We start from the raw sequence: 16,014 nt of genomic DNA on the forward strand, positions 1-16,014 counted from the left end.
ATATATATATATATATATATATATATATATAATATATATTGTCTGTCGTCGTTTCTGACCAGTGACGAGTACTTAACCATTATAATTTCCTATTAGTGTCGGTTATTCCCAAAGTGTAGTGAATTTCATAACATTTGTGGCGTAATGTTTTGGGGGTGTAAGCAAAAAATGTGTATATATATATATATATATATATATATATATATATATATATATATATATATATATAGAGGTAATGATACGTACACACACACACACACACACACACACACACACACACACATATATATATATATATGTGTGTGTGTGTGTGTGTGTGTGTGTGTGTGTGTGTGTGTGTGTGAATAACTTGATCACGAAGTATATAATATGTGATGCTATGTATAAATAAAGGTTTTTTGCCACGAAGGAAAAATGAAAAAGCGAGATAACCAAGTACTTTCGGTCCTGTTCGGACCCTTTACTGAGGCAAACTGATTTTACAGAGGACAACATAGCAAAAAGAAGGCTTAATATCCAAACTGACTACAAGATTAGCATTAAGGGCGATTTCACTCTACAGAAAGGAGGAAACACCTGAGGGTAGCCACACCTTGGGGAACACACGCAGTAAACAAGTTATTCTTCCAGAAAACAGTACATTTTGAAAAAACACGCAAGCATATACAATTCAATATCATGAAATTTACACAAATTTTCTCAAAAAAAATTATTATTAATGAAAAGCCGAAAGAAAATATAAATATATCGAGCAAGAGAAAGAGGGAGAGAGAATATCGAACCAGAGAGAGAGAGAGAGAGAGAGAGAGAGAGAGAGAGATAGAGAGAGAAAAAGAAAGAGAGAGAGAAAGAAATCAAATCAACCTATATACATGTGGCACTAATTTATTAGTAGTTCATTTATTTTAAGGTCCTTCACAAACATCTTACAAATATATGGGTCCAAATGGTACATTCCCAGACTAAGATTTAGGTTGTTTTTATTAGTGATTTGTATAATTGCCGATTCCAGTAAATTTCTTGAAACAATCATTAGATGTATGTATATATACGATATAATATATATATATATATATATATATATATATATATATATATATTATATATATATATATATATATATTATAATTGTGAATGCAACTTAAGAACGACGTATGATGTATAGAAGAAAATAATGTCAACCATCGAGAACCTGTAAATTTTTATGAGTCACCGAAGTAGATGAAATAGAAAAACACCATGTGAAAACAGGGAACCAGACATTTATAAATTTGAAAAAGTCTGCCTTTGTAAAGAAAGGTGGTGTTACCTGTTGTGTTTCATAGTTACACGTATGCAGTGTGACGAAGTCAGAGTTAGGAGGCTTTGCAGTCGCTCAGATTGCATTGTTGCTTCATAAATAGCTTGGTCTCTGCAACTTGATTTGCGGGATGTGAATTTATATATATATTATATATATATATATATATATATATATATATAGAATGTCTTTTTACTGTAATCCAACACTATAATATGAAGACAAAAGACCCGTAAAACACTAGTTTAACGTTTCAACCATAAATTTCGAGCACTTCTGTTCTCTGATCTCTGGTGGAATATGGGACATGGGATGTTTTACAAGAAGTACTATATATACAAAAACATATGTGTAGGTGTGGCAGTATAAGTCTCTGGGTTTATGGGCCTTTACTTTTATATATATATATAATATATATATATATATATATATATATATATATATATATATATATATATATATATATATCTATATATATATATATATATATATATATATATATATATATATATATATATATAGAGATAGATAGATGTGTATTAAAGACCTATGTGCATGTGTGTTTGTTAAGTGTACGTAGGCGCGCTTGCGCTGCCGTTCCACGGCGAGTGGAGCTAGAGCTGTTGTAGTTGATCCCGAATCTATTTTGGTGTCGGCATGTGTGATTGTGGCCATGGGCCAGGACGCCGTTGACTTGTGGTGTAAGTTGTTCGTTGGAGTCGATGCTGGTGGTGGTGGTGGTGATGATGATGATGATGATGATGATGATGATGGCCCTGGTGGAGGAGAAGTCGCAAAGTGTTGGAGAGGAGATTTTCTGCTGATATGCCATCAGAGGGCTGATGGTCAATTTGGTGGCAACGGTATTAAGCCCGTGTACTAATGTGTAGATATTTGTGAGCACATGCGTTGAGATACACGAAAGCTGTGTGTATATATATATATATATATATATATATATATATAATTATACATACATACATACATACATAAATGCCTTTTTTGTGATTTAGCACAAAATAATATAAAGCAGTCTAACATAACTTAATGTAAGGGTAAACGAAATGTTTCTTCTCTATTGCTTAGAAAGAAAAGAAAATTTTTGTAAAGTTTCTTACACACACACACACACACACACACACACACACACACACACATATATATATATATATATATATATATATATGTTTATTTTTTTTAAATAATTGCTATATATTATATACTTATATATATTATATATAGTAAATAAAGAGAATTAAATATGCAAATACCAACTGTCTGCCTGTTTTATTTGCCACGCGAGGCATTTAATACCATCTGCACTTGGGTCACATTGTTATAGTCTCGACTAATGACCCTCTCGTTCATGTGGGCGTGTCTTTTCAACTACTTGGCATCAGACGCAGCAGCGTTTCTGCTTGAGTGCTAAAAAAGGATAAAGACAGTCTCGCTAAAATTCCTTTCTTACCGTTACAAAAAATGTTTCGTGAGTTTTTGCCTATGTATAGGTGTGTCTGTTCATAGTGTGTTTGTAATTGTAAGAGGCAAGATGTTATCAAGAATGTCTGTCCATTTTAACACTCGAAGTAGAAATGCTTATGAAAAGCCACGGCCACTTGAACGAGAGGGTCATTATAGTAGAGACTATAGCCATGTGACCTAAGTGCTGATGGTATTAAATGCCTAGCGTAGCAAATAAGACAGGCAGACAGCTGGTATTTACGTATTAATTTTTTCTAAATAATTAATTAGTTAATTTTATTTTATATATATATATATATATAATTTAATAAGTAATTATTTAGGAAAAAATTAATACGTAAATACCAGCTGTCTGCCTGTCTTATTTGCTACGCTAGGCATTTAATACCATCAGCACTTAGGTCACATGGCTATATAAAGCAGTCCATGATTCATATAGGGGTGGACGCAGTGTTTCTTCTTTGTAGCTAAAAAAAATGCAAAATTTCTCTTATCACAAACGCAGATACATTTTATATATATATATATATATATATATATATATATATATATATATATATATAATGTATCTGCGTTTATGATAATAGAAATTTTGCATTTTTATTTTAGCTACAAAGAAGAAACACTGCGTCCACCCCTATATTCGAATCATGGACTGCTTTATATTATGTTAAGTTACACGTACAAACATGCATGAGGACATAAAACGCCTCCCGTGGCAAATAAGAGAAGCAGGGAGTTTATATTTGCATATTCAAGTTTTTCAAATGTTTACAGTTTGCTTAAAAGTCCAGATATATGGAAAGGTTAAGAGATATGCGAACTTTCTGTGTACTTAGGAATACGTAGGGAGTTGCGCATAAACTCTTTAGTTGAAAATTTCCTAGTCAGAATTGATTATATAAGGGGAGATATTTTTGTACGAAAGCAAGTTCCGCAGTTAGGTTTCCCATGTTGAATATTGTCATTGCTTGATTTGGAGAGTTAGGTCGACCTCGGATTCAAAGAGTATTATTTTTCTTGCTCTTGACACTTCCGCCTTAGTGAGCATAGTGTTCAACTCTTAAATATTCTCTTTGTGATAAGAAGTGCTAATGAAATATTGGACATATTCTTCAGATAAAATTGACTATATCCTTCTCACCGTCCTACCAAAAATCGACTGTGACCATGGTGACGTAAACAGTCAAGTGAATTATTTACTTGATGGCGGATGGATTCGGATGTGTTGTAGCCAGTTGACGCCCTTTTGTGTGTGTATATATGTGTATATATATATATATATATATATATATCTATATATATATATATATATATATATACATACATACACATACTATCTGCAGTATGATCCTCAAACATCACTTCAGGAAAGCCGAAGACACATGGATGTTTTTAAAAGAAGATTTATTCATTAAGAAACGTTTCGCACATGACTATGTGCATCATCAGTCTGAAAAATGACAAAATAATAACATTAAAAATCCAAAAAATACACAGGATTCTTAAAATGACAAATATACACAAGTAGCTGATGAATCCTGGATGAACTCGCATACACAAGTAGCTGATAATCCTGGATGAACTCGCTGTTCGGTAAACTTAAAATTAGTCGCTTCTGTCACTTACACAGAAGGCTCTTCAGCAGTGTGCAGCAACCCCTGATACACAGAACACCATTCCCCTGTCCTGCACGAACTTTGAAGCTTCTTGTAAGTTAAGGCTCTGTGTTTCCATGACATGACCTCATCCGTATCATGTATCCTGGCCTTTTTAGATTTTCCTCTGCTCCTGCGTTATGGCGCTTTCGAATTTTACATAATTCGTTGGTGTCTGTTCTTTACACGTGACCGAACCATCTCTTCTGATTATCATCCTTTTACCTACGCCAGTTTTGTTTACCACTTTCATCTGTCGATACATTTCTTCCCCCTTCAGGGCACCGCATATACTGCGCAAGTTTTCCATCTTGGTAGTCGTAATTTTTTTTTATTTTTTATACCAGTAAAACTTCCATGATTTGCAACTACTCACCACAGGCACCCACCCGTATTTTTGATAGTACCGAAAATTTCCAGGCGTCCATTGTGTTATCCATTTTTTATTTACGTATTTTTACAGTCGTCTGCTGTTTCTCCTCTCTCTCTCTCTCTCTCTCTCTCTCTCTCTCTCTCTCTCTCTGTACATATTTAGGTTGATACGTTCATTGCGTATGGCTATGTTTTTGTGAAACTTGCAAATTATCAAGAATGTTTCTTTTTATGTAAATGCCAATTTGAAGTGTCTTCACATTTCTATTTTTACTTTCAAAGCAAATCTTGATATGGTTATGCAGGTTTAATTTACTTGTATTTTACCGTTAATGACCATCTTTTGCCACCATCACTGTCCTGAGTAATAAAGTTTGTCCATTTTTGTATTTAAAGCGTCGTTATTTAATAACCGAAAGGGAACGTCGTTTAGTCTTTCAAAGGAGAAACCTCACGGCTGAGGAAAAGTGATTAACTAAGTCAAGTGAAGCTGACAGGGAGAACTTTGATCGAAGTCAAGTGAAAGGAAAATAAAAACAGTGATATTTTAGTTTACAGGAGATGCCTTAAAAAACGTTTTATTTGATTTTATCTTGATTTTAATAGTACGCGCGCACTAACAATCGTGCCCTGACATACTTTGCCATTTCCAGCGGGTGTATTTGCGTATGACCTACATCCATATTCTACGCATATGTTATATTTAAAGAATAAGGGGACCGTGAGGGGGGAGCCAATACCACATATAGTTTTAGTGAGGTGAAATTTCCGGTATATAAATTTGGAAGACTTGTCTCGTGATAATCAGTGGAGAGAGAGAGAGAGAGAGAGAGAGAGAGAGAGAGAGAGAGAGAGAGAGAGAGAGATCCATAATTGATAATCATTTACGTATGTAAAGGCATCTCCCGTAGTCATTTTCTGTTTTTATAGAATTATTACTTGCCCCCCCTCTCGTCCACAGTTATCTTTTTTTTTTTTTTTATTTTGTGTGGATCTTATTATAGTTGGAGTGGGAATTTGGAGGCTGTGAAGGGATTTGCTAATATAAAGTAACATCTAGACCTTTATTTATTATTTTTGTTAAATCAGCGAATTTGTTTGCAATTGATGTAATATTCGAAGTATTTCATAATCTCTTTGTTCCATCTTAACATCTCTCACTCAATAATTTCCGTTTCAGTACTGAATGACCCAATAGGTCCCAGTGCTGGGCCTTTGGCCTCAATTCTAGGTTCAATTCAATGTGAAGCGTACATTTCTAGTTTCGTTCGCAGCTTGAAAATCGAGAAGTTTTTCTTGTGCGCCGTATTATTAGATGAAGTGACAAAGTCGAGGGTATTTCCTCCCTCTAGTATCTGGTAATTATAGAGTGATGGTCAGCTGTTCTTTTTGAGCACCAAGATGCAGTTTGACTCTTGATAAAGAGGTCGGATGCGTCGTGGGGCGGCGTGCGAATCAGGAAGAAAAAACAGGAAGAGACCGTGAGGGAAAATTGGGAAGGGCATGACCACGAAGGGTAAGGGATAGGGTAGGGAGGGGCATGCCAAAGGACGGAGCAGAAAGAGAGGCGGAGAGGTTAGAAGAATGAGGGGCAGGCGGTAAGGGATCAAGAGAGAGAGAGAGAGAGAGAGAGAGAGAGAGAGAGAGAGAGAGAGAGAGAGATCAAGAAACGGGCAGGGCCTGGCAATCAGTAGTGGAGGTGAGGGCATCGTGGTCGCCTCACCTGTGTGTGTTTTGGTGGTGAAGTGGCATTAGTTAGGTGACGTGACACGGCACGAGGGGAGAAGGGAGGAAGAAGAACAATCTGGGGGAAAAAAAGAGAGATAGAGAGAGGAAACGTAAAAAGGGGAAGGGGCTCAGAGGAATAGTAAATAAAGGAGAGGGCTAGAAAGTAGTCGACGCGATCGAAAGGAGTCGACTGAAAAGCGTGTTCATTGGCGGACATAAACACCCACGATTATAATGTGCCTCAAAGATGATGGCAGACCCACAGACCATCAACAGCCCTCCGCACAGTCAGCAGCCACAGGTTCCCCCAACAGTAACGCCGAACAGCAACAGCAGCAGCAGTTACACCAGTCGCAGCAGCAGTTGCAGCCCTGTAAGGTTAGTTTCTGGGTCAAAAAAAAAAAAGGTCTCTTGACTTTGTCCTCAGTGAGATGTTGAAGTGGAGGGATTGAAAAAGCAATTCGGGTATTCTTGTCGAATGTGTACAAGTTTGAAGTTCATAGTGTATGTGTGTGTGTGTGTAGAGAGAGAGAGAGAGAGAGAGAGAGAGAGAGAGAGCACTCTGCCGACGCTGAGACTTCAAGGAAATCCTCAAGGAGCCAGGCACCCCTCTCCAGTAGCAATAGCAGTAGACGTTCAGGACCAGCTAAAGGGGGAAGCCGCTGGCAGATGCTTCGTTCTATTCTAGTCTGATCACGCACATGCCTACATCACTCTTGAACACACACAAACACCCTCACGTTTCCGTCTCCGTTCACCCACGCTTACCGCCGCCTCTCCCTGACATTAAGTCCAAAATCGAACTACTTTCCTCATTGCTTATATTTCTGCGGTGTGATGACTTTTTTTTTTTTCTTTCTTTTAGGTTCAAGACAACTACTGAAGGGATGTAATTAAATTGTGTGTATATATATATATATTATACATACATACCATAAGCATATATATATATATATATATATATATATATATATATATGTGTATATATATATATATATATATATATATATATATATATATATATATATATATATCAATTTGAAGCTGTTTCTTCTAACATTGTTGGCTCCAGATGCAAAAACGGCACAACAGTCATTGTCACATTCATATTTTAACTGCAGAATAGCAGATGAACCCTTACAGAAGATTGGCTCAAGATCAACTGCTTCATATACGACAAACCTCACAATAATTCAACTCTGTATTGCATTTACTATCAGGGTATTGCGGCCCTTCCATCCCAGTAGTACTTCAATACCTTTATAGTGCTTCTGTCCTTCACAATACCTTTATATTACATTGCCGTCCCCCAATTTCTAGAGCCTTTTCCTGCTTCCTTCCAGCCCTTCGGAATTTACGATTTAAAGCAACCTATTGACCTCCATTCTTTCCTTCTATACCCACCATCTCAAAATATAGAGCCAGCCTTTTACCTAAACTAACCCATCTTCACATTTGACACCCTTTCAGTTCTGATTATGAGATATATGCTACACAAATAGTTCTCAGCAGCGTAAGCCATTTTCCTTACATTTACACTTGACTTCCTTAGAGGAAAGTTGGCTCAGGAGTCTTATCACGCATCACCGTCGTTGTTTGCGTACACACTCGACACACCCTGCCGCCTTCGTTTCATCACTTATTCCTCGACTGACTTCTCTCATATCATCGTCAGTTATATTGACACCGATTCTTGTACGAGCCACCTTTCCCATTCTTCTGCCATTCTTATTAACATTGATACTACTTTTGCTCAGAAAAATGATACTACTTGTGCTCAGAATTTTTTTCCTTCTGAAGACTTTTTGGCAGTTCCGGAATTTCGCTGAACTATCCACAATCGGCTATCGGCAGATATCAACTTTTTACACGCCATTCACATTCCATTTTCTTATCCCACACCTTTCTTCCTATATCTAATTTCCATTCCTGTGTCTAATTTCATGTCTAATTTCCCTTCCTATGTTGAATTTCACTCCTTTCAGAAAGATAATAAACAGCATCGCGGCCCTAACACCCTTTCGCAGTCAGAGCAATTTTATACCAATTCGGTCATTTTGTTCTAATTGTTCTGACTGACTAACACAAGGTCTCTCCTTCAGTCCTAAATTACTCTCTGCAGATTTTATGTTGCTTCTCCATCGATTCTGTATAAATCGTCTTTTCTAGATCTATGAACGCCACATACAGCATTTTCCACATTAGGGCAAACTTCCATTATGGTTTCAAAGCACTCGACCAGCAAATCCACTTCTCTTGCTAAACACAAACTGTTCATCTCACAACAGTCTTTCTGTCATCTGTCTTACTTGATCAGTTAGAATCGTAATGTTATGCAACAACGATTCATACGGTTTCCCCCGTCACCGTGACCAGAAGATAGTGGAGCATTTATTCTTCCTTCTGCTCTTGGCTCAGTCACTCGTGCCATGTTAACCCTGGTCACCCACTGGTTCATGCAGCGTCTCAGTGGCGTGGTTGGTATGGTGTTGGCGTCCCACCTCGGTGGTTGGGGGTTCGATTCTCGGCCATTCCATTGAGGAGTGAGAGAAGTGTATTTCTGGTGATAGAAGTTCACTCTCGACGTGGTTCGGAAGTCTCGTAAAGCCGTTGGTCCCGTTGCTGAATAACCACTGGTTCCATGCAACGTAAAAGCACCATACAAACAAACAAACAAACAACATCTTGGCTCTTGTACAGAGCACGGAAAGAGCTGGAAGACCCAGACAATCTTGGGTACTCACTATGAGAAGGGAGGCTGGAAATGAGGGGAGATTTTGGCAATATAGAATAAAGGAAAGACATTAGTGGTGGAAACTCGCTTAACCCTTTTGCGTTATGTGGGATAGGGGCGCTGGTGGTGTTTTGTAATTATACAAAATTAAGTTGTATTGCTTGATGCTTGTTACTGTAGTGTTGTAAACTATTGAGTTTATTTCCTAATGTGATTTTTGAAAACTTTTATTTAATATATTTCTTTATAAATACTGTATGGGCTAGTTAAGTATTTATGCACGTGCATCAACGTAAACTTTTCAGTGTAATACGCCCATTATGAAATGCAGACTTCATGGGTTATTTTGACCAGAAGATATTACTAAAAATCCTTCAGAACAGAAGGCAGTTTAGCTAAGTTAGAGTAATGCTTGTTTTAGTCCTTTTAATCTTATTGTCTTAGTTTCTTAGTTGTAAGTTTTTTTTTCCATTTCACCAGTGGTAATAACGTCTTTGAAGAATAGTATACTAGCTTGTGAGTTACCTTATTTCAAGTTTTTAGACAGTATACTAGCTTGTGAGCTACCTTATTTCAAGTTTTTAGACAGTATACTAGCTTGTGAGCTACCTTATTTCAAGGCACTAGGCATATGTGGGTTAGATGCACCTCACGGATGAGAATTTAAAGATATAATGTGTGTATATTGGGATAAAAACATCACAGATGATTATGGAACGTTAGGTTCGTATTAAATATCTGTGGTATTTCTCGAAGAAGATATAGGTTATTCTTGAATAACCTATATCTTTTTCTGCGTTGTAGTCAACCGGGATCAACAGTGGATTTTAGACATTTACTTATCTGAAAGGAATCTCTTCTTGCGTTTATTTTTATTCCTTGTTCAGAGATTTGGCAATCTGGTTCTCTTATGAAAATAAAGTATGTAGGACTTTTGCGCCTACGCAAGCGGCCAGAAATCGAGGACTGGAGAAACTTTAGTGTGTTTAAGATTGGAAGTATTTGCAGCTGATGGTCTTGTGTATTATAGAATTGAGTGTTGTGACAGCTGGGGTGATTTTGTTTGAATTATTGACTTCCTAGGCTGCTTTGGTGGTCCATCTAGAAGGCCGTCATGTGAGGAAGACCAACTTTCATTTTGATTTAGCGAAAGAGTGATTTATAAGGTGGAGATAACTGAGCGAAAATCTTGCTCTGTTAGTGAGATATTTATTCTATTCATTCTTTTAAAGTTGTATAATTTTTAGTATTATATCTCAATAGACTGACTTCAACCCTCTTGAGAAGCATGTGATGTAAGTCCTATATTATCATGTGTGTTGCAGTATCTTCGAAAAAATGGGAAAATCGTGTGCTGGAGACAACTGTTAACTTTAACCAAACTCTTAGTTTAAAGGCATAAGTTTTCACAAAATCCAAAATATGCATAATTTGGATTTAAAACTTAATGCCTTTCAACTAAGAGTTTGTTTAAAGTTAAGTTATACATATTTTGCTTCATATGTATGATTTAAGAGAAAGCTAGTTGTGCATTGTGTTCGTTGTAGACGTAGTCTTGTATGCCAAGAAGTTTGTATGAAGCCGAATTTGGATCATTCCTAGATTATGACCCACAGCAGTGTTTGAGGGTCGTTAACGACGATTAATATTTCCTGGGGTCATTATATTTAAGATATTTACAGTCTTGGTTTGTTTTTACGGTCCTACCCAACGGGATTGTACTAAATACGCCGTAAAGTTGGAAACATACCTGTTTAAAACTCTTGGTGGTCATTATTAAGGAAAAATCCCCAAATTTTACACCTTGAGATGTTCACCTTCGGAGGGAACTGTAGTTGCTTGATGCTAAAAATCACTTAATCATTTCCCAGAAGTCGGTTTGTTGCTTTTATGTATATTTAGTCTCGTGTCATGACTGCCAACTTGGCATGTTCTATTTTAATGAGGGCATACCAGTAATTACATTGGTGCCGTTTCGTTGGGGAATTTCAAGATAATGAACAATTAAGGTTACTCACCTTCTGATGTCCTGAGGTTTGATAAAGTTCCTCACATTTCTCTTGAGTGTTCATATCCTGATTTGATTTAGAGGTTCTCTTATAGTTTTGTGATTTCACTACCCCTGTGACCTGCCTCTCTCTCTCTCTCTCTCTCTCTCTCTCTCTCTCTCTCTCTCTCTCTCTCTCTCTCTCTCTCTCTCTCTCTCCTCAAATAGCACACAAAGGACTGCAGATTCAGCCAGCGCCTGTCTCTCCAATCTAGGAATTCGTCGATTTTTCTTTTTCCTAAATGGCTTGATCATATCAGGAGAGATGCACCTCGCATCACCGACATTCTTTGCTTTATTTGCTTGTGTTTGCGCGCGGTAATAGAGGTGCACTGTTCGCTCGTTATTTTTCTAGTCTATATTTACAACTGCGCGGAATTTGTCGCCTGGGGTACTGACCGGGTTCTGGGTTTAGTTTATTTAAATTTGTTATTATTCACACGTACTCTCTACTAAATTCCGTTTTATTTACGTCCAGTGACCTACTTTTATCGTTCCTAGTATACTAAATAGAAGAGCTGCATTCACAAAGTTAAGTATTTTGCTTCCGAGTTTGAATTGAGTTCGGAAGGAGAAAGTATATAATCAAAATGTAGTCTTTCTGCCGATCGTTCACCATTAAAATGAATTGATGGCCATTTGAAATGTTTTTATTTTAGTTTTGATTACTTTTTTGGGGTATAATACACCCACCAAGGCTAATAATGTCTCAATTTATGTACTTCTTATTGGCGTCACAATTACTGTGGTGATTCAGATACGAACCGTTTCCTCATCTTATCATTACGTTTCTGCGCAGCTTCGCTTAGGTGATTTATAGCACGGTTGAACTCTCCAGGAAAATGTGCAGTCACTCTTAGGAAACGATCCCACATCACACTTATACTTTCCACGGGTTGCCTTTCTCTTTGGCGATGACAGAGTCATTCGATATAGTCTCAGATAATGTAGCAGGACGTCTAGATTGACGCCGGATTACGTAGGTTTAACCTAAGAATTCGGGTTGTGAGGTGTGGTAGCGTCGTGAACCATGAGTTTTTTGATTCAAGAAATCTCTCTCTCTCTCTCTCTCTCTCTCTCTCTCTCTCTCTCTCTCTCTCTCTCTCTCTCTCTCTCTCTCTTTCAAAAACTTCGTGGTTGAATATAGGAGCTATGGTTTTATCGTTGTATTATTGATATTTATTTTTACTTTTATAAACTCGAGTAAAATAATGTTTTATGATCAGTAATACTATTATTATGACTCAATTTGAGGATGCTTAATAACAAATACTTTCAGAAACTCAATTTGACGACTGAATCAATTTCGTCAAGCTCCATTTTGGTGATGAATAATGAAGTGATATTTAAAGAGACTGGCATTGGTGTTGCGGTTTTAAAGTCGATGCAACTCTGGCCATTCCCTTTTTTTTGCGTGATGGCGGGAGAGAGCTCTTGATGGATGTGTCATCGCCGAAGGATTTTGGCAGGGCTGCCTTCGGGCTGTCATTCTTCTATCTGGCTGTCATTCAGGACTTCATGGCCGCAATCACGGGCTCTCCATTCCCCCTCTCTCTCTCTCTCTCTCTGTCTCTCTTCTTAATGGTGTTGCAACAAGCATCTCTTGAATGTGTGTGCGTGTTGACTGACTGATTTATACCTAAATGCTTTAATCGCCATACATTTTATATCGAAAAAAATCGCATAGAAAATGTAGGAATATATTATATACTGTATATGTTGTATAAGAACAGGGTATTGCGTATGCACGCTCGCTTGCATTCATGCGAAACATGCTGCCTTCATTGCTTTCATTGATTATTCATCGAAATACAGCAGGGTATTCATTATTCATAAATTAAGCACTAGTCCGAGGTAAGTCACAGTGAGAATTGTCATGTTTGCCTGAATGAAGTCAGTCTCGAATAGTTGAGGTCATACCTGGTGTTCAAGACTGTCATGGAGCAAGTGCCTTCATCCAGAGAGAGAGAGAGAGAGAGAGAGAGAGAGAGAGAGAGAGAGAGAGAGAGAGAGAGATTTCTCTCTCAATGTGTGACAGGAATTCCGTACTTCATTGCGACGCGCGTCTGAGCGAAGCATTTGTGGAATGCGTATTGCTGGGAAGCTGAACTCGCTGACTGTCATGTCATGACGTCGCCTTGGAAGAATGTTATGATTTGATATTTCAAGGAAGTCAGGAGGTGAGTCATTCAAAATGTGAAACAAGTAAACAAAAAATGTACCGCGCAATCGAGTTTTCCGTACGGCGTGTAATGCCGTGTGAAGCTCTCGATGTGCTGCTGTATAAAAAACTTAGCGATGGCCGGGCAGCGCTAAGTTGCTCCTCAGATGCGGTCAAGTGAAGGTGTGCGTCGTTGGCTGGTGCTATAGACGCACAATCCATGGCTAAACTTTAACGCTAAAAAAAATGAAGGCTGCAATTTGGCATGTTTGATCATTTGGAGCATATCAATTTGCAGCTCTCTAGCCTCAGTAGTTTTTAAGATCTGAGGGCAAGCGCCTCAGTGGCGTGGTTGGTATGGTGTTTGCGTCCCACCTCGGTGGTCGCGGGTTCGATTCTCGGCCATTCCATTGAGGATTGAGAGATGTGTGTTTATGGTGATAGAAGTTCACTCTCGACGTGGTTCGGAAGTCACGTAAAGCCATTGGTCCCGTTGCTTGAATAACCACTGGTTCCATACAACGTAAAAACACCATACGAACAAAAAGAAAGATCTGAGGGCGGACTGGAAAAGTGCTGACGAACAGAAAATGCCATCTCTGTAGTTTTCGCTTGCAGAAAGCTAAAATGGAGGAGAGTTCATTTTCAAACTAAAACTAAAGCCCCTCTTTCTCTCTTTCCATACACTGGATGGATGAAGAGCGTCAAACGAAGACCTCGATAAATTACGATCCCCTTGGGAGAGCGGCAGCCGCCTCGGTCACTTCGTTCACGCAAGTTTATTGCGAAAGTATGTACTATGGCGATCGGCTCGCTTGACGCCATCAGCAAGTATTATGCGAAACTTGGAAGCTTCGGAATGTTGGGTAAAAGGCTCTCCTTGGGTAACTGCTGGACGTGACTTTCGAAAATCCTTTTTATGAAGTGGAAAGCCCACCTACTAAGGGGGGGGGGGGGGGGTCGAGTTCCAGTTATTTTTAACCTTTTCTTTATAAATGGGAAATATACCTTAAACATCCACATCTTTTTCAAGTTCGTGCTCTATTTTCAAAATTGAATGACGGGATCTGAACTCCCCCTCCGCCTTCCACCCCCGTTAAGATATAGGGCTAAAATATAGGTTAATGCCGATAGTGCACCTCACGTGGCTCACTTTAGGCATGACTTAGGGTTCCATGCAGTGTCCTTAGGCCCCTAGCTATAACCTCTCTCATTTCTTTTACTGTACCGCTGTTCTTATTCTCTTTCTTTCCTCTTGATTTTCCAACCTCTAACAATTCAGAGTGCAACTGCTTTTGAGATTTACCTCCTATTAAACCTTTCTAACCTTACTGTCAGTTTCCCTTTCAGCGCTGAATGCCCTCATAGGGTCCAGCGCTTGGCCTTTGGCCTAAATTCTATATTCTATTCTGGTCATACCCGTGGAAGATCGTTCAAGAAAATGCATTATTTACAATCACTAGGGACGTGTGTACAACGAATTGCGCGCACAAACGCGTACACATGAACTTTGGAGCGTTTGGAACTTGTGCGTTTATATATAGGAACAAGAAAACAATGGAACAAGCACTTAAAAAAAATTCCAGGCGGTAATAAAGGATGCGTATAACGCACACCATTCAGTTATATTACATTATTTATATTGGCCATACTGTAAAGCAGAACACACGAGAACAGTGCCATTTTCGTTCGTGGTAAAGAAAAGTTATCTTATCAATTTGACAAAAAGTTATCTTATCGATTAGACATGGACAAAAAAAAAAAGTTTATTCCAATTACATCCTGAAAATAAATTTTTATTGAATCCAGTTTAAAGAAAGAAGGCTCTTGTAAGAATATGCATTATCAGCCTACGGATTCATAAACTATACCATTTTCTTAAAAAGAAATATGTTAAATATATAAATTTTAAGGAGGGTTGTTGACTGAGGCCTGCATCAAAGGCGTGGGCCCACCCGCGTAGATAAACAAAATTTGTTTATCTAATCATCACACTGCCCCTCCTCTTTTTTTTGCTGCTTATCAGGTGTTAATATTTTTTTTCAAACTGCATGTTCATTGGTAATGTCACTTTAGCACATAAATTGTATATTTCTTCCATTATTCATCCATCCTCTTGAAGATTATTATTTTTAAGAAAACTAAGAGGGAAACCAGCGTTTCATTTTCTCCCTGTGGTGCATATTACGAAAAGCAGATGAAAACCGCACGAAATGGAGACTAATCATCAATGTGAACAACTTAGCAGATCCAAGAATTTTCCCGAAAGCGAAATATATTGATACACTTTTATAAGAAACAGCCTCGTGAAATCTGTTACTAGTATAACTAAAACAGCGTTACGTACCAATTGTTAGCTCTGTCCAAAATGAGTGGATGGTAGCTGTTCATGGTATTATTCACTTGATGTAATCAGGCTATTTAGACTGTGTACATTACTGTCTGAAATTGATAGGTTATTGTAATCTGTATAAGCTGCGTTTTTATACACTTCGTTTCGTCGCTTTTGTACGACATTCCAAGATTGCTAAG

At 37.9% G+C, this 16,014-nt stretch overlaps 1 protein-coding gene across 9 annotated transcripts in view; it reads left to right on the top strand.

Annotated features, from left to right (window-relative positions):
• LOC135200764 (ubiquitin carboxyl-terminal hydrolase 47-like) overlaps positions 1-16,014 on the top strand; it is a 138,624-nt gene that overhangs the window by 23,786 nt on the left and 98,824 nt on the right. For 6 of the 9 annotated variants that reach the window (XM_064229385.1, XM_064229387.1, XM_064229386.1 and 3 more), the window contains exon 1: positions 6,492-6,918. The exons of the other annotated variants lie outside the window; for them this stretch is intronic. In XM_064229385.1, the coding sequence (XP_064085455.1) occupies positions 6,788-6,918 (131 nt within the window). In that variant the 5' untranslated portion in view covers positions 6,492-6,787. Of the gene's footprint in view, positions 1-6,491; positions 6,919-16,014 lie in introns of those variants that run through there. 9 annotated transcript variants of the gene reach the window in all.

This window comes from Macrobrachium nipponense, chromosome 27, assembly GCF_015104395.2.
Source record: "Macrobrachium nipponense isolate FS-2020 chromosome 27, ASM1510439v2, whole genome shotgun sequence".
In the NCBI taxonomy this organism is placed as follows: domain Eukaryota; kingdom Metazoa; phylum Arthropoda; class Malacostraca; order Decapoda; family Palaemonidae; genus Macrobrachium; species Macrobrachium nipponense.